Source organism: Lipophrys pholis, assembly GCF_963383615.2.
Source record: "Lipophrys pholis genome assembly, chromosome: 19".
NCBI classification, from domain to species: Eukaryota; Metazoa; Chordata; class Actinopteri; order Blenniiformes; family Blenniidae; genus Lipophrys; species Lipophrys pholis.
In genome coordinates, this window is record NC_137647.1 from 25,359,097 (window position 1) to 25,378,565 (window position 19,469).

The 19,469-nt window shown below is 44.7% G+C and overlaps 1 protein-coding gene across 1 annotated transcript in view; it reads right to left on the reverse strand.

Annotated features, from left to right (window-relative positions):
* Positions 1 to 3,156: 3,156 nt before the first annotated feature.
* The window catches only part of abat (4-aminobutyrate aminotransferase), a 43,777-nt gene continuing 27,464 nt past the window's right edge, over positions 3,157 to 19,469 (reverse strand). Inside the window, exons 7-17 of the mRNA XM_080487665.1 lie at positions 15,113 to 15,162; positions 14,127 to 14,207; positions 13,938 to 14,030; positions 13,787 to 13,849; positions 13,287 to 13,350; positions 11,853 to 12,001; positions 10,935 to 11,072; positions 10,521 to 10,688; positions 8,865 to 9,011; positions 6,158 to 6,269; positions 3,157 to 5,119 (exon numbers count right to left, since the gene is read on the reverse strand). Coding sequence (XP_080343791.1) covers positions 4,998 to 5,119; positions 6,158 to 6,269; positions 8,865 to 9,011; positions 10,521 to 10,688; positions 10,935 to 11,072; positions 11,853 to 12,001; positions 13,287 to 13,350; positions 13,787 to 13,849; positions 13,938 to 14,030; positions 14,127 to 14,207; positions 15,113 to 15,162 — 1,187 coding nt within the window. The 3' untranslated portion in view covers positions 3,157 to 4,997. The remainder of the gene's footprint in view (positions 5,120 to 6,157; positions 6,270 to 8,864; positions 9,012 to 10,520; positions 10,689 to 10,934; positions 11,073 to 11,852; positions 12,002 to 13,286; positions 13,351 to 13,786; positions 13,850 to 13,937; positions 14,031 to 14,126; positions 14,208 to 15,112; positions 15,163 to 19,469) is intronic.

Genomic DNA, 19,469 nt, shown 5'->3' on the forward strand with positions numbered 1-19,469 from the left:
TCCTGAATGAACAGAGAAGTCCATTCTTCTTGTTTTTAAGGTTCTTACAGATACTGTACATGATGGTGACCGACAACATGAGGAGCGTCGCACTGCGAGACGTCAGACGCTCCACCGACAACCTGACCCGGCGACCTTCGTTTGTGACTCTACATCACGTCGAATATAGTAAAATAGTCATTTCTGTTCATGTATATTTGATTGTATAAAACTGAGCCATATGAAAGACATGAACGCCATCGCTGGCTGACGTTCCCGATGCTTTAGTCGAGGCTCTGCGGAAACCTTCAGACCCGGCTGAAGGTTCTGAAGAGTCCGCCGGGACGGCTCCAGAAGAAGAACGGCCATTTAGAAGAAGTTGTGGGACACGACGTGACCTTCTGAGTTTGGTAGGTCTGTGCTTGATGGGGACGTTTACGCCAAGAGTCTCAAATGGTTTTGTACTTGTCCTTCAACCAATTTCTCAATCTGACATCATTAACGTGTTATTTGACACCAGCTTCGCAGTCCTGCTGCTTTCTGCCCAGGCTTGGGGCATACGACCATATAAAGACTTTGAATGGTTGCGTAACAGGTCCCCTTGTTTCCGAACATAAAGCTCTTCTGTAGATTAGAAATCCTACTCTGTGTCACTTTCTGAGATTATTGTGGATTCCCCATAATCCCCATAAAACGGCTCGTCTCCTAATGTTCTTTAAAAAGAATGAACGTTTCCAAAGAACATTGTATTAATAACTTAGTAAAGTTTGTAAAGTCGTGTTCACCACAATGCACAATAACATTTTAGCTATTTATAATTTCATGCTATATTGCCAAAGTTATTCTAATATTAAATGTAGATTTTGAATATAATTTATTACAACTCAATCAAGTTTTGTTTTGTCGTGAAAAAGCAGAATTTTCATGTTTCATGAAAGTTTTCACATCATAACATGTTTTAGTGTGAAACAACATAAAACTGTAAAAGTAGTGCTTATTATCACTTCTTCAAATGTTAATCTGTGATCAAGTAAAAACTCTCACCTGTAGGTTCGGTGATCAAATAGCATGTATAATGTAACTGCACACAAACGTATCAGGTCAGGACATGTCTCCATGTTTCATGGCGTCATGTGATCCACAAGGTGTGGAGGTAAAACACTTTGTCTGCTCCTAAAGGGAAAATAAGATCAAATGTCCCTTCAGAATAAAGTCAGAGTATTTAATAGTGTCACCCGCTGCATGCAAAGGAAGAAAGATCACGTCACGGGTTATATATGGTGAGTTAACGGTTTGTGCAGTAAAATGCAAACTTTCATGTCAATGTTAAAATATGAAACGTCAGAATGGTCAGTGCCTCATGCTGACAGGAGCTTCATGCTGACAGGAGCTTCATGCTGACAGGAGCTTCATGCTGACAGGAGCTTCAGGAGCTTCATCCTGACAGGAGCTTCATGTTGACAGGAGCTTCAGGAGCTTCATGTTGACAGGAGCTTCAGGAGCTTCATGCTGACAGGAGCTTCATGCTGACAGGAGCTTCATGCTGACAGGAGCTTCATGTTGACAGGAGCTTCATGCTGACAGGAGCTTCATGCTGACAGGAGCTTCAGGAGCTTCATGCTGACAGGAGCTTCAGGAGCTTCATGCTGACAGGAGCTTCAGGAGCTTCATGTTGACAGGAGCTTCATGTTGACAGGAGCTTCAGGAGCTTCATGTTGACAGGAGCTTCATGCTGACAGGAGCTTCATGTTGACAGGAGCTTCATGCTGACAGGAGCTTCAGGAGCTTCATGTTGACAGGAGCTTCATGTTGACAGGAGCTTCAGGAGCTTCATGTTGACAGGAGCTTCATGCTGACAGGAGCTTCATGTTGACAGGAGCTTCATGCTGACAGGAGCTTCAGGAGCTTCATGTTGACAGGAGCTTCATGCTGACAGGAGCTTCATGTTGACAGGAGCTTCATGCTGACAGGAGCTTCATGCTGACAGGAGCTTCATGTTGACAGGAGCTTCATGCTGACAGGAGCTTCAGGAGCTTCATGTTGACAGGAGCTTCATGCTGACAGGAGCTTCAGGAGCTTCATGTTGACAGGAGCTTCATGCTGACAGGAGCTTCAGGAGCTTCATGTTGACAGGAGCTTCATGCTGACAGGAGCTTCATGTTGACAGGAGCTTCATGCTGACAGGAGCTTCAGGAGCTTCATGTTGACAGGAGCTTCATGCTGACAGGAGCTTCATGCTGACAGGAGCTTCATGCTGACAGGAGCTTCATGCTGACAGGAGCTTCAGGAGCTTCATGTTGACAGGAGCTTCATGCTGACAGGAGCTTCATGCTGACAGGAGCTTCAGGAGCTTCATGCTGACAGGAGCTTCAGGAGCTTCATGTTGACAGGAGCTTCATCCTGACAGGAGCTTCATGTTGACAGGAGCTTCATGTTGACAGGAGCTTCATGCTGACAGGAGCTTCAGGAGCTTCATGTTGACAGGAGCTTCATGCTGACAGGAGCTTCATGCTGACAGGAGCTTCATGTTGACAGGAGCTTCATGCTGACAGGAGCTTCATGCTGACAGGAGCTTCAGGAGCTTCATGCTGACAGGAGCTTCAGGAGCTTCATGCTGACAGGAGCTTCAGGAGCTTCATGTTGACAGGAGCTTCAGGAGCTTCATGCTGACAGGAGCTTCAGGAGCTTCATGCTGACAGGAGCTTCATGTTGGGATGGGAAAATGCTGACGGTTCATGTTAAACAATAGTGTGAAACTTAATCACATTATGACCTGGAACATTTTACCACATCTTAATTTGAGGTTATCAAGTCGGCCCGTAAAAATGTACATTTTTAGTTTAATCTGTGAATATAAAACCCTGAACTGTAGTATTGTAGCATTTGGCAGGTTGTACTGTGATACAGTCACCAGGTTATACTTCAACCTTCAGCGTTTCATGTAAAACTGTGATGATTCATCACCTTATACACAGTTACGTCGTTATGTCAGAAAGTCTGACCTTTTCAATCAGTTTTCTGTTATAAAATGTATAAAGTGTAAACCTTTACTTAGTTAGTTATCAGGTTAGTGTAAAGTATCAGGGTATACTGACAATGCGTGACCACAACAAGCTGAGCTGCTGTCGTGTTGAAACCTCAAACCTTCTATATCACGTCAGCATGACTCAGCACTTTTGTGTTACAATGTCGTCACCTTTAATCTGTGAAGCCTTTCCAAACTCTAACGAACAAAGTTCCACGCTACAATGTCGTGATGAAGAAAAGCAAAACTTTGACATTTGAACGTCGTATCATCATCATCATCATCATCATCATCACATCATAACGTGACACAAGGGATCAGGTTCTACGTTACATCCTCATGTTGGAACACTTTGTTACTTGACCCAATGTTTTTGCATTATGACTTTATTATGTTATGATGTGATACAGCTTTCCTAATACAGCATAAAACTTAATTTCATCTCACAATGTTACAGAACATTAACAGGGTGAAGCCACATTATTGCATCATAACATCAATTTCCATCAGGTTCAATTTTGCTGGAACAAAAATGTATTGCGTTCTAATGTACAAAGCTGAACATGTGATAATGTAGACTTAATAAAAATGCATTCATGTGAGGATTAAAACAGGAAAATGAGCGCTGTGCTGTTAGATTTCTGTTTTTCTGGCCATGACTGCGATCTACTTTCTCATATGATCAACTGAGACCTGCAACAGAAACACTTAGAAAGAAAGTGACAACTGAGTAGGAGCTCATATATATAAATGTTTAGTCATTGTAATTTGTGGTCACAGGTGGCTGCTGCTGCTGGTTCCAGCCAAACAAATGGTATTAGCACAGTTAACATGCAGGCACTAATCATCTATAACATTTTCATGGTCCATTTAAAATTCACATTGTTCTGGGCTACGGCATTTTCAGGCTCAAAAGAGAAACACAACAGTCATTAGCATTAACATGGAGAGCAGTAAAGCACATGCAAGCTGGCAGGCTGTGAGAGGAGATGGGACTCTGGCGTCAGAAGAAGCTTCAGGGTCGTCACCATCTTGTTTACGTCCCCTTAAAGGAACAGAACCACTTTTTGTCGCCAGGTTTCCAAATCATCAATCTCAGCTGTCCTGGAGATTCAAACAGGTTTGCACACTGACCACCAACGTATTCCACATGATCAGATATTAATAAAAAGCTAAATTCTCCTCCTGCTAATATCTGGTAAGTCTTTATACATAGTCTGCAACGGTCGTGCAGTTTAGCACTAATGCTGATTTTATGATTCCTCGTTATTACAATCACCATAAACTCTGTTGTAAAAAATGTGTGCTTTAACAAAATAATTAACAGTTTTTAACCTTCTCATTGTTCTCCAAAAGCTGAACGGAAAAAATAATCATGCTGGGAAAAGGCAATCCCCCCATTTAACACGGCCATGAACACAGCTCAGTGATGAGCGTTACACGAAACCGACATTTCTTCACTGGACCAGAACAAACTTCAGCCTCTGCTACCACAACAAGGTGCGAATATTCCCGTGAAAGTACCTGAAAGCTCGGCTGGAATTAATAACTGCTACATGTTGGGGAAATTTAAGGTAGAGACGTCTCGTCAGCTTGGGTTGGACCGCGAGACGTCTGCCCCGTCTGTCTCGGCGGTACGGACGGGACAGGCGTCTCGGCGGTATGGACCACTGATGGGTACGGGCCACAGAAAAGTAGTCCGTTGTATTAAAATGCTGGCCGGACCCCATCGATGGGTGAGCTGAATTTGCTGAGGTGTTAAGTAGTCTGTCATGACGAAGTGGATAATCTACACACGGGAATCCAGACGAGGAGATTTACTTCCAGAAACATGAACGTTAAAATCTCCTGACGTGTCGTACAAAGTCGTCTTCTGTGAGTAAATGATAGTGAGGATTGTGCTTGTCATGACAGACTGTCTCCGCTTTCTGGACTGATTCAGGGTGGAGTACTTTCGATCGGTCGCCCCTAAGATGTGTTTCTTAAGTGGATTTTATTTGAACTGAGCCAGCACGTCGTTGAAGATGTTGAGGAAGAGGTGGACATGGTACTCCTTGAAAACCAGCGCAGGACGGAACCGGATGGACCGCTCGCCACAGCCTCCCAGGAGGACGCCTGTCGAGGGGAAAACACTGTTACCACGTGCTCACCGTTGGTGGACATGGAAGGAGAGTGTTGGGATTTCACCGGGCACAGACACTCTTCATTCGTCATGATATCAAATTCACAGTTGTGAAGTCTGACTCTCAGGGGCCGTCCACACCAGAACGCTCGGTCGTTTTGGGCCGATCATCCACAGGAGGCGGAGCTTCAGGAGCCGTAAAACCGGGTTTACTGAACACGGGTCCCAGAGTGGGCAAATTCTAAAAGCCTGGCTCTGTGAGGTGTGGACGGCAGAGACCATCATAGGACCATCACCAAAAAGATTAGACCGTTGCCGAGAGCAACTTGAGACACGGCAGGCTTGTTGTCACAGACATGAGGTTTTTGAACGTGGCGTTTAAAGTACAAGTAGTACAAGTAGTACAAACTTTTAAAGGAAAAAAATGGTTGAAAGGTTTGGAATGTCTCGTTTGTTGCATTTATCCAGGAACTTTTTCAGTATTTAAAAATTGCACTCGTGCATACATGAAAACTGCATAATCAATAATAAGCAAACGGGAAAAAAAAAATCACTGCAAGTTAAAGCTGAAAGAACAGAAATTGGGTAAAAAGGAAACTTTTTCTAAATAGTTTTGGTTTCAGCCAAAAAACTGACAGAAAATGATGGTTTCAGAAAAGTGCTGATTTGTGAAAACTCACTCCTTTAATTTTTTTTAAAAAGGTCTGAAAAGTGCTGGTGTGCTTTATCGACGGCCATATTGGATGAGGACCTGTTTCTCCTCCGGTCCATTCACTTCTTTAGATGATTCCAATAATCCCAGCTTGCGGAATCTAAATCCTGTGTTCTTCTGATTTAGTTGTGACAAACACAAAACATGTAGTTATAATCCTGGAGGCTTTCGTCCAATCAAAACGTGGCTTTTTATTCCTAAGGACAGCGCTGGTGAGGTATTAGCAATGATGATAACTGACACTCTGAATGATGAGAGATTTAAAGTTCTGTTAATTTGGCGCTCATGCGAGCAGAACCAGGACAGCAGTGTTTTCTACCTTTGTCTCTCGCCTTGAGCAGGATCTTGTCACGTGTGGCGTCATCATGGACGTCGATGGCGCAGAAGGTCCCCTGGCCTCGAGCTCGGCTTAGAAGGCCGGGATACTGAGCCTGACACACACACACACACACACACACACACACACACACACACACACACACACACACACACACACACACACACACACACACACACACACACACACACACACACACACACACACACACACACACACACACACACACACACACACACACACACACACACACACACAGGAAGTCAGAAAGACTGTGATATTAGAAGTATCGTGGTTTTGTTGGTACTGCTACTCTAAACCTACAATAAAAGAGAAATGAAGACAACCTGGATTGTAAATAGATTTTGTAAACAAACATTCAACAAGAAGTCCCACTACATAAAGTGGATAAAATAACCACTGCTCACGACCTTCCACAGTTCAGACTCGTCTCGGTCCACCGACACTAACTGGTCTGAAACCAGTAAACTAGTGAAACATGGAATTCAGCTTCATCCTGTCACTTTGAGTGGGTCCGGTCTGACCAGCGTATTAACTGAGCTTTTCCTTCAGTAAGTTTCCCTACAACCATTTAACTGAATAAAAATCCACACTGGACAGTAGCAGAGGACTGATGGACGACCTGGAGGTCCACTAAGGACCTGGAGGTCCACTAAGGACCTGGAGGTCCACTCAATACCGTCCCGTCTTCAGTCCGTCATGCTCCTTACTATTGTTGGGTTTCTTTCTCTCCCTGTTCGTTTCTATTTTGTGTTTTACATCCTCCTCATGTCATAGTTTTCCTTTGTTTTGTGCCGTCTCGCTTTGTTGTGTTGTTTCATCCAGTCTCATGTCGTCCAGTCTGACATAGTCCAGTCTCATTCCATCCAGTCTCATCTAGTCCAGTCTCATTCCATCCAGTCTCATCTAGTCCAGTCTCATTTCATCCAATCTCTTTTCATCCAGTCTCATGTAGTCTAGTCTCATGTAGTCCAATCTAATTTCATCCAGTCTCATTATTTTATCTAGTCTCATGTAGTCCAGTCTCATTTCATTCAATCTCATTTCATCCAGTCTCATTATTTTATCTAGTCTCATGTAGTCCAGTCTCATCTAATCCAGTCTCTTTTCATCCAGTCTCATTTCATTCAATCTCATTTCATCCAGTCTCATGTAGTCTAGTCTCATGTAGTCTAGTCTCATGTAGTCCAATCTCATTTCATCCAGTCTCCTTATTTTATCTAGTCTCATGTAGTCCAGTCTCATTCCATCCAGTCTCATCTATTCCAGTCTCATTTCATCCAGTCTCATTTCATCCAGTCTCATGTAGTCTAGTCTCATGTAGTCCAATCTCATGTAGTCCAGTCTCATTATTTCATCCAGTGTCATGTAGTCTAGTCTAATTTCTTCCAGTCTCATTTCACCCAGTCTCATGTAGTCCAGTCTCGCTGAGGCTCTAGCAGGAATTCAGCTTGGAAACACTGAGCATTCATAATCTGAAACTCAGAATAACATTAAATATGACAGAACAGTCTGATTAATATCTAAGTTTGTCCCATCCATCCATCCATCCATCCATCCATCCATCCATCCATCCATCTCATCCATCCATCTCCTCCCTCTTATCCGTTCCCTGGTGGTGGTGGTGTCAGTCTGAGCACCGTCACCCAGATTACATTGACCCATTAAGAACCTTCCTGCAGGTGGAGAGCCCACAGGAAGGTGGAGAGCTCACAGGAAGGTGGAGAGCCCACGGGAAGGTGGAGAGCCCACAGGAAGGTGGAGAGCCCTCAGGAAGGTGGAGAGCCCTCAGGAAGGTGGAGAGCCCACAGGAAGGTGTAGAGCCCACAGGAAGATGGAGAGCCCACAGGAAGGTGGAGAGCCCTCAGGAAGGTGGAGAGCTCACAGGAAGGTGGAGAGCCCACAGGAAGGTGGCGCCCGGTGTGGGACATGAACCCTCTACCTTGAGTCTCATGCTCTACCTACTGAGCTTGCCGGGGGCCATCTCAGTTTATATTTATTGCTAATCCTCATCATCTCATTTTGTGCCCCCGTCTCGGGGAACAGAGGTTTTCTATGGACCGTCACTGTATGTTTGAGTTGCTTGAAGCCAAACTGGGCTTCATCTTGTCCCTGAATTAAACAGGACGGAGTCTTCTGGTGTCACTATTAGTTTCATGTTTGTCATGGTGTGTTTGGAGCCAGCGTCATGTGGAGTGTTGTCCTGTGTGATGATGTTTGAACCTCCCCTCACTCCTCATGTAGCCCCGCCCTCCACGCCTCTCACCTGACTGCTGACCCTGACGGCGCCCCCTGCGCCTCGTGTTTCCCTCTTACCCCGGCCGTGTGTCAATATCTGACTTTGTCCTTCTGCCCCCGCTGGTCTGTTTGCCTCCTGTTGTGTAATCTATCTGGATCTGGTTTATTCCTGCTGTCTTTCGTCCTCTTCAATGTAAAGACCAGAATCTGGCCTGGACGCGCCGACCTGCACCCTGACACACACGACCAATGGAAACTTTACTGGATCACAGCTTCTGACCCAAGAACTGATCGTCCTTCTGGAACTGTGAGCCTGAACTTCAATTCAGGGGAAAACGTCTAAAAAGAGTCAATGCATGTAAAGTGTGAAGGCTTGTAACGTCAGGATTACACTCAGCATTCATAATTCAGTCAAGTGTGGAGACGATACCTGGAGCTCATAGAGGCCATTCATCAAGGCTTTCCCAGAGCGGGTCACCTCCTCTAGAAGGTTCTCCCTGCGGATCACATTGAGAACCTCGCACAGGAACAAGTTCTTCGATGGATCGCCCATCCACGTGTTGAAGATGCGGTACGGCTGTAAAAGGTTACAACAAAAGTAAAGTCAAACAATCTCCATCAGAAAAACAGCAATTACCGTATTTTCTGGACTACAAGTCACACTTTCTCTTATTTGTTTGGCTGGTAATGATTTATATATCAAAATATAATGGTAAATCCTATTTAGAACCACGAGAGGTCACTGTATGACAACAGAATACAAATACCAGTGTATTTGACTGACAGAGCCAGTGAAAAGAAAAAAGTCCACCGCAGAATGCAAATTAAAACTAGAAAACAGAAAGAGAGCAGACAGAGTTCAGACCGTGGCCTGCTTCCAGCTCCGTGGCGCCCTCTGCTGGTAGACTGACGGCTGGTTGTTCTGCGGTCTACCACCTTCATCAGAGGTGGCCTCTTGTGACTCTTTGATCCATAATTGAAATCATCGTCTTCCATGTATTAATAGTTCTCGTGTGAAACTCAGAGTTCAGATTACTGAAATCAAGTGGGACCTGAGATAAAATGAGTTAAAACCAGCAGGAGCCCTGCTGCTCTTGCTCTCTGCACCAATGAGGCTTTCAAACCGTCCAAACATCCTAATCTGTTGTCCCTTTTATATTTCAGTCTTGATTTCCCTATTAAGCAGGTTTAGCTCAGTAAGGTTACCTCCTCTGGAAGCAGTTCTCTATTTGTTCTACTTGTTTTTCAGAGATTTTAAGACCCAGAGTTCACTATTAGGAAACATTGTTGGACAGAAAGTCACATAGCTACTGATGACTGTGACTCTTCCTCGCCATCACATCAACTTCTTCATGGCCTCAGTGTGAAGGTTCTTTAAAGAGGGACGCAGATTGTTCCTGGTGTAAAATAATGAGCTTGTGGCTCAATGCTGGGTCATGGTCATGGTCACTAACTATGTAGACATCAATGAAAAGATTGCAGCTGGATTTAATCCAACGATGGTGAACAAACACTGATAAAGCTTTGACTGAGAGGGAAACTAAGTTCTGCAGTTCAGGAGCCCGACCACAAGGGGGTGCTTTTAAACCATGGTGCAACTATGACCATGCTTAGACTCCCTCTGCTTCACAGTTGTGTTGTTTTTAACACAATTCTGTTAAAGCACAATAACAGTAATCATTCTTGAATCCTATTAGAAACTTTAGGATTCCAGAGATTTCCTCATTCTTTATTAAGACAACCAGTTCCTTAAAAGTTCACATGGACTTCCTACACTAACTCTGAATCTAACTCTGCACTAACGCTCTGACAATGGAGACGCCACATGCTAAAGTCTGGGAAACATCTGGAGAGGATTCAATAAACCCTCCATCATCCTTAGAAGGAAACAATTCACTTCCCATGTGTGTGTGTGTGTGTGTGTGTGTGTGTGTGTGTGTGTGTGTGTGTGACACCGTGGGCTGCGATCATGGGAGAACAAAGTTTCTGGATTATTAGTTGACTGGTGGTGAAAAAAGCCTGGATGAGCAGAAAGAGAAGATGTAAGAGACGTGGCTTTTGTTTCCAAGCTGAACAATGGACTGACCTTGTCGGCCTGCAGAGCGTCTTTGTGGTAGTACCCCCCCGTCAGCAGCTTCTTGCTGAAGGAGACGATGTCTGCAGGGTCGTTTGAGCCCCAGTGCTCATGGGCCCAGAACTTCCCTGTGGCTCCCCCACCAGTCTGGACTTCATCCACATGGAAAGCACATCCATGCTGGAGTGGGACGAAAATTGTGACACATGACACACTTCTCCAGATTTGCAGTCATTCTGAACTGAGCTGATTATCCAACCCTGTCCACGCTCCCCAGAGAGGTCTGAGTCTCACTACCTCAACCACTTCACTGAAGAGTCCCCTCAGTCCCTGCACTGCACTGAGATCCCACTATTGTGAGGAGCAACACCATCAAATCAGCAGTCTACTGTCTCCCCGTCCCTTCGCCTTGCTGGAGTCAGGTACCTTAGCAGCAATGCTCCGGAGTCTGGTGAAAAAGTCAGCCGAGGCGTGGTTATCGCCGCCTTCAGCCTGGATCGGTTCGATCACGATGCCTGCAACGGCCCTGCCCTTCTGCCTCCACTTCACGATCAGATCCTCCACCTGCAGAGACACCGCGGGGCGGGGCACCACCGGGGCGGGGCACCACCGGGGCGGAGCACCACCGGGGCGGAGCACCACCGGGGCGGGGCAGCACGGCACCGTTAGTGTGCAGAGAACAACATCACACAACAAAGTCAACTCTAATGTCACACACTTAGAACCAGCTCTCAGTCTCTACAGCAGTGGACCTGGACCCGGGGCCCAGCTTCAGGCCCCAGGTCCGGATCCGGGTCTGGGTCCAGGTCTAGAGGATTCAGGACAGGTTCCTCAGGCACATCCCACAGTTGCTGGGCTGAATGTTGTAGCTAACAGAACGTATAAGATGAATCACCTCAATTTGATTTGTGAAGAACATGAAGACCTACGTGGATCATCTTCTGTCCATTAAACTTTTACAATCAGACAATCGCTTCATCAATTAATGATCAATCCCACTCGTTTGTCAGTTTTCCAACTACTTCCCAGCGTTGCAGTGTGACTGATCCTAAAAATAAACTACTTAAAAACGATTTCCTGCATCAAAGATCTGCAACGTTTAATTTGACAAAACCTTCCATGATCAAACACTGAAAAGAAGTTCTCTGATATTGTTAATAGAAGACATTTCAATGTTAACGTTATTTTTCTTCAGCGCGCTCTCTTGTAGGATCAACAGAATAATCAATACAGTAATGATTAAACAATAAAAGCCCACTACAAGCTTCAGGTGAACACTCCCGGATCAATCTGCATTCAACCAAGAAAAGCTTGAGGAACAAATAGAAAGTGAAGACAGCCCACCTCCTCCAGACAGCGCGCCTCCTCCTGGGCGTTCTCCCTGCTGAACTCCTCCAGCGGGTACTGCAGTCTGGGGAACGGAGCGATGGGCCAGTCGAACGACGGCACGTCCAGTTTGTGAATCACTTTGGAGTGTGTTGTTGCCAAGCAACCTGAAGGAGGTGGAAGCATCGCATGAGGAAAGATTGTTGAGCTCGTAGACGAATCAAAGCACCAGTGGCCTCATTTCTAAAACATTCCTAGGATTCCTACTAAAACTGTTCGTAACACCAAAAGCTGAAAATGGCGTGCACCCCCAAAGTTAAAAGTATAAATTACATATTGGAACAGGGACTGTAAAATGACTTTATGTTTTATCTTCAGTCACTAGAGGTGGAGGAGGAGGGTGGAGGAGGTCGTCTGTCTCCAGCTCCAGAGCGTCCAGAGCGCATGATGGTGCAGAGCAGCCACACTGCAGCTTTACTCACTGTGGCTGTCACCTCACAATTTATGTGTTTACTCTGGAATTAGACTGATTGTTACTCACTTTGTCACAATTAATAATCAATCAGTTCTATCCTCCGCTCTGTATCATTAATAATCAATCAGTTCTATCCACCGCTCTGTATCATTAATAATCAATCAGTTCTATCCACCGCTCTGTATCATTAATAATCAATCAGTTCTATCCACCGCTCTGTATTATTAATAATCAATCAGTTCTATCCACCGCTCTGTATCATTAATAATCAATCAGTTCTATCCTCCGCTCTGTATCATTAATAATCAATCAGTTCTATCCTCTGTATAGTTTGAAGATGAAAGTTTAACATATGAACATGGTTCTACTGATTCAGTAGGAACGTTCCACTAAAGAAACATCTAGAACTCTGCAGCTCGGTTGTTTATGATCACATGGATCAATAAGTCTGATATTTGAAGAGATTAAATATCTGAGATGAATCTGGTTCAATTCTCCACCTCACCATCAGCACCACCAGGTTCTCCGTCTCCAGAATGTGCTGCTCAAGGTTCTAAGTTGGCGTACCGGGACCAACATTCTCCAGCTCAGTTTATTTGTTTACATTACAAACGTTTAGTGGGAAGTGGCGTACGCATCTTTCAGGACCTTTAGTGCTTCAGCAGCCTTTAGAGACGAGGCTCCAGATCTGCAACCTTCATCAGCAATTTTACCTGCTTCAGCATTTTGAGCTGGTTTTCATTTCTTAAGTGTTTTATTTACCAGCAATTTTACCCATTTTATCTTTTTCAACAATCGTACCTATTCAAGACAATTCAGATATTTTATCCTTTTAAGCATTTAAACTATTTTATCAGCTGTTTTATTTATTCATTTTTAAAACAAGATTAGTCATTTTATCTGTTGCCTTTATGGATGGATGGATGGATGGATGGATGGATGGATGGATGGATGGATGGATGGATGGATAGACTTACCTAACGTTCTGCCATGGAAAGCTCCGGTGAAGGACAGGATACTGAGATCTGGACATCCTGGACTCTGAAGCAGAGCGGTGAAGGACAAGGTGAAAACAGGTGAAAACAGGTGAAAACAGGTGAAAACGGGTGAAAACGGGTGAAAACGGGTGAAAACAAGAAAATGGGTGAAACAAGTGGAAAAGAGTGAAAATGGGAAAACAAGTAAAATAGGTGAAAACAGATGAAAACAAGTGAAAACAGGTCAAAACAGGAAAACGGGAACAGGGGAGAAAACAGGTGAAAACAAATGAAAACAGGTGAAAAGAAGTGAAAACAGGTCAAAACAGGAAAACGGGAACAGGGGAGAAAACAGGTGAAAACAAATGAAAACAGGTGAAAAGAAGTGAAAACAGGTGAAAACAGGTGAAAACAGGTGAAAACAGGTGAAAACAGGTGAAAAGAGGCGCCTGCAGCAGCAGCAGCAGTCATTGATTCTACATTGTGACGGGAGACGAGACCTGGTTGATCATGCAGCTGCTCATGTCTTCAGCAGATGGTCCACTGTGGCCTCGCTCCTTGTTCTAAAGCAAGAAAAGCCTCCATGAGAATCCAGAGTTGTGGGTCGGTACCAGACCAAGGCGAGCAGAGCAGGGCGCGGCGCCCACTCACCCGGTACCAGATGAACATGGCCTTGTAGGCGTTCTCATTGGAGCAGGAGCCACAGGCCATGGTCTGCACCCGAGACATCCCACTGGGAGCAATCTGACAGGTAAAGACAAGACCATCATTCATACCAGTGTAACCAGAGTGAGGACGACTCTGGGTTCTACGCTGTTGCTCTGTTTGTGTGTTGCTCACCGACAGAAGACTTTCGGTGAGTTTGTCTGGAAAGTTCTCAGGTGGCAGGATTCCTAGGGCAGGTCTGTTCACAAAAGTGCTCTGACAAAATACAAAACACAAATTCATTCACAACGACACACAAACTCTTACTCAAGGCTCCTTTCACTCCCAAGGACGGGACAGGGTCTCCGTTGTCCTGCCCACGACCCCAGGAGGAGCAGGACAAAACCTCAGAGGGACTCTATTGGCTGGGTCGTTGGTACACGGCTGGAGCTGTGTCTCCAGCATGAGTCACAGTGATACATCAAAACTGAGTCTTTTTTATTAAAAAATACTTTTACAACTTTATCTTTGGGGGAGTCTTTGAGGGACAGAGGAGGACAAACACACACACCAATGCTGCCATCGCTGATGTTCTTTCTCTGAGAAAGTCTGAATCAAAGTTCGGTAAGATTTGGTCTTTCATTTGTTTTAGTCGAACCCTTTAAATGAACGCTGCACTGTGGAAGTTTCTTTTTATGGACTTCTATGGCCGTAGTCATGGAAACAGCCAGAAGGTTTTCTGCTTTCAGTTGAAATGTAACACAATCACCAAGTAGGAAATGAAAAACATCTCTTTTCAATCACCAATAAACAATCTAATAACTATCGAAGTCCATGAGCCAAACACAATATGAGACATGTAGAATCTCTCAACAGCGATTTTCTTTTTAAACACGTCTATCAAACAGACACCAGGATTTACAGAAAGTAAATGTTGATCAAAGTTGTAGGATTTATTTGATCTGATACACAAAAAATGGAGTGAAGTCACATTCCTTCTCATCTTCTCATCTTTTGATCTGATTAAAGAGCAGATGTACAACATGTTGTCACGATTGATTGAATTAGAGTTGATGCTGATGTAACCAGGTTGCTTACGGCTAAGAACAAGTGCGATATCATGGTAATGCAGCATCATGAGTGTTTTGAACGGGATGGACGGTGGAGGGAAGAGGACCTACCAGGTTGTTGGGGTTGCTCATCAGTTTGAGGAGAGCGGGGTGGTTGTAGCCTGAGGATGACAGAATGGAGAACCATTTTCATACAACCAGAAAAGTGAGAGGATCAGCGATAAAAGTACTGAGAAAAAAGTTGGAACATTGTAGAATTCAGACTTTTTCAGCTCAAAATTCTGAGATTACGCTGGATTAATAATGATCTTAATTCACATGAATTCAGATTCTGAAATTACTGCAAACTTAAAGGTCAAATGTGTAAAAAAACACTTGGCACTACTCCTCTTCTATGAAATTTAAAATAATACAAGGGTAAAATAGTATGTGATACTAATTAATAGTATGTAGTAATAATAAAACTGAGGATTGTTCATTAGACGTAACGTCAATATTTCTAAAAAAGAAAGGACTCCAGACGACGTTCTTTGCTAACGAGGCTAACCAGTGACCAGCGAGCTGCTAGCGAGTGTAAAACCTGCAGATCTACGACGGTAGAATGCAGATCAAGAAATAGTTTATTTGGGAAAAGGCTGGATCTTGGAATGGATTTCATCCCAACGATGAGTCAGCAGAGTGATGACACAAAGACCAGAGGAGGGAAATCCTCTTCGTCCCACCAGACCTCGTCTTCAAAGTGTCTACCAAACCCTCGGCGGCGTACTGCCAGGATGTTAGCCTCTGGGCTTGGCCCTCCACTCCTGTTTGCTGATGTTTCCGCTTCGGGTGGTTCTGGTTCCACTTCATGGTTCAGAGTCGGTCTGCTCTCATGTTCACTGCCTTTTGCTCCGGCAGAGTTTTCCCCTCTGTGCTGATGCTTCTTCTTCTTCCTTTGACTGTATCACTCTGTGTATCACTCTGTGTATCACTCTGTGTATCACTCTGTGTATCACTCCGTGAATCTCTCTGTGTATCACTCTGTGTATCACTCTGTGTATCACTCCGTGAATCACTCTGTGTATCACTCTGTGTATCACTCCGTGAATCTCTCTGTGTATCACTCTGTGTATCACTCTGTGTATCACTCCGTGTATCACTCTGTGTATCACTCTGTGTATCACTCTGTGTATCACTCTGGTTCCCTGCTGGATCCAAACCTTATCTAACCAGTGTTTTGGTTTGCAGATTGGTTTTGTTAGTTCTTTAAATCTTGTATGTTTCGGTGCTCTGTCCCAGTTCCTGACCCTCAGGCAACAAATGTAATGAAAATAGTGTTGGGCCCAGGACAGGTCCCTGTGGTACACCGCGGGACAGATGGGCTGTGTCACACATGAAGTGGCTCACTGAAACAGACACCCTTCTGTGGGAGGGGTAGGAAGAGACCCAGCAAAAAGTAGACATTTTAAGTGCATCATATATTCATTTGGCCCTGTGACAGACCCGTCCAGGTTGGACCCTGCTCCCGCAGACAGTAGGCTGGGATCGGCTCCAGTGCCCTGCGATCCTGAACTGGATAAGCAGGATAGAAGATGGATGGATGGTCCACAGTGACCACTGTGCCCAAATGGTAATTTATCAGGGCGAGACGTTTGCCTTCCTTTTCTTCCACTTCAAAATGACATCGCCTCGTTTTTAACAGCTTTGTTTTCACCTTGGATGTTGACAAAAGTTCAAACAGAACCGAGATTTAAAACGTTGGTCCAAAAGAGCGGGAGTGGGACAGCAGCATATTGGTTGTCGATTTTCATTTGTATTGAATCATTTTGATGGAAATAATAGAAGTTACAACGTCCAGGCTAAAGAACGGAGGAGGACCATTCAGCATCTGTCACCACATGAGGGCACGTTAGTGCACATGCATGAATTACTCTCACATATGTGCAGGATCCACTATAGCTGAACCACAGTTACAGTTTGAGGCTCAACATGCTCTGTTCTTTTAGAAAGAAGAGTCTGAACCAGGGTACAGATTCCAGTGATACAGTCTGAGTACTGAAGTCACATGAAGGCATGCAATATACTGTGAATTAAACAACCCAAACAATTTCATACCTGGTGGCCATGGGGGTGAATGTCAGAACAAACCCAAAGCACAGAGACATTAATATCATTAGAATAGATTGTATTCATCCCAAATCCTAACAGTCATCAACCTGATGGCGTCTCACACATTCACCTGATGGAGCGGCTCTAACATGACCTTCTCCCCACATATATACATTATAAGCATGTTTACTGGGAAGCTCTCCGATTGTTTATCTCCCGCTTGTCTGCAGAAGAGGAGAGAGCAGGAAATGAGGACTCTGATGCTAATTATGTTTTCCATGCATGTCATTTGAAAGCTGGAGGGCAAATCTGTAGTCCTCAATCCTGTGGGACATGACAAACAAGCACAGACGCTGAGCTCTGCATACATTCTTCATCAGTGCCCCCATTTCACTTATAAAGGACCAGTATTTTAGGCAGCGAGCCGTCCAGCCGACGGTCAATTTTCTAAAAAGACGGTCAAAAAAATAGTGGACGTGTTGCCCAAAGCCTCTAAATATGTGTATAATGGCCGTCACTACTTGTCACCATCTAATCTGGTCTAAATCCATATTTTTTTACCAAAATACAGCAAATTATCGTCTCAAGTACACAACGAGCAACTGACTTTCAGTTCGCATCAGGCTGAGTATCGAGCGACGGGATTGGTCAATTAAAACCATGTGGTATACTCCTTTTGAAAGGCAGCAGCAATTGGTCCATAATTCTCTGACTCATCTTGATGCCTTCAAATGCTGAAGTACAGAGGAGTTTTACGGTCCAGAATGGAATCAACACACGGCTGCATTGCCGCTGATCTACAGAGCGACAGGACCAGCTCATTGGACTTTCATACGGGAGAATCACTTTGGAGGAATTTCCTTTCCAAGTTGCTGAAGAATTCTATCAGCAGAACCCACACAGGTGGCGTTAATTCTATGGACCTATGATCTATCTCATTTTTCATTTCCAAAATGTCCCTGTACATCATGCATGCTTTTCATTGAAGAATAAAATATTCTTTGTTATGAAAATGTTGATGTTGATATAAGTATTGACAGTCCTGCTTGTTCCCTCAGCAGTTTAATTCAGTGTGACTGTGACGTTCTAAAGTGTTGGACTGAGCTATAGGAGGCCTGCAGAGAACATATAAGATCCAATGTTCTATTCAAATCTAATTAGAGGAGAAAAGAAACTATTTCACCGTCTACAGGCGCTGATAGAAGCAATGTGAAACTACAGGGAGCATAAACAGGTACAGGGACAGGGACAGGGACAGGGACAGGGACAGGGACAGGTGGAAACAATCACCAATGAAAAGAAGCCATTACCTTAAAAGAAAAAAGACAACATTTAAACAAAGCAAGAAAGGATATAGGAAGCATCAGTAAAAATATCAGGGGGAAAAGGAAATGTATTACTGTTAAGAAGTAAAATGTAATCAGATGTCACAATGCAGTATTTAGTCGTCCAGAATCAGAATCAGTGGGGATCCAGGGCCTTGTTCAGGAGGACGGTGGCAGATGGGGAGAAGCTGAGGTTCTGGTCCTGATGGACTGAAGCCTTCTGCTAGAGCAGGCTGGTTGAGACTGATGAGGGTGGTGTCAGCTGACTCATCTCCATCAGAGATGAGGCCAATGAGGGTGGTGTCAGCTGCGAACTTCAGGAGCTTGGCAGGCTGGTGGCTGGAGGTGCAGCTGTTGGTGTACAGGGAGAGAATGCAGCCCTGAGTGGATCCAGAGCTGATAGTGCAGCACTTAGACCCGTGTTGTCCCAGCTTCAGGTGCTGCTTCCTGTCAGACAGGAAGTCCATGATCAGCAGGAGGTCCAGGTGGAGGTCAGTGCAGGCTTCCAGGTGGACGTCAGCAGGAAGTCCAGGTGGAGGTCACAGGGCAGGGTTACAGGTGGAGGTCAGCAAAAGTTCCAGGTGGAGGTCAGTAATGTCTTTAATGTATGACTTCATGACCACAGAGGTCAGGGCGACGGGTCTGAACTCATTAAGTCCTTTTGTCCTCAGCTTCTTGGGAACAGGGGGATGGTAGAAGACTTGAAGCAGGAACAGGGGGATGGTAGAAGTCTTGAAGCAGGAACAGGGGGATGGTAGAAGACTTGAAGCAGGAACAGGGGGATGGTAGAAGACTTGAAGCAGGAACAGGGGGATGGTAGAAGTCTTGAAGCAGGAACAGGGGGATGGTAGAAGACTTGAAGCAGGAACAGGGGGATGGTAGAAGTCTTGAAGGAGGAACAGGGGGATGGTAGAAGTCTTGAAGCAGGAACAGGGGGATGGTAGAAGTCTTGAAGCAGGAACAGGAGGATGGTAGAAGTCTTGAAGCAGGAACAGGAGGATGGTAGAAGTCTTGAAGGAGGAACAGGGGGATGGTAGAAGTCTTGAAGGAGGAAC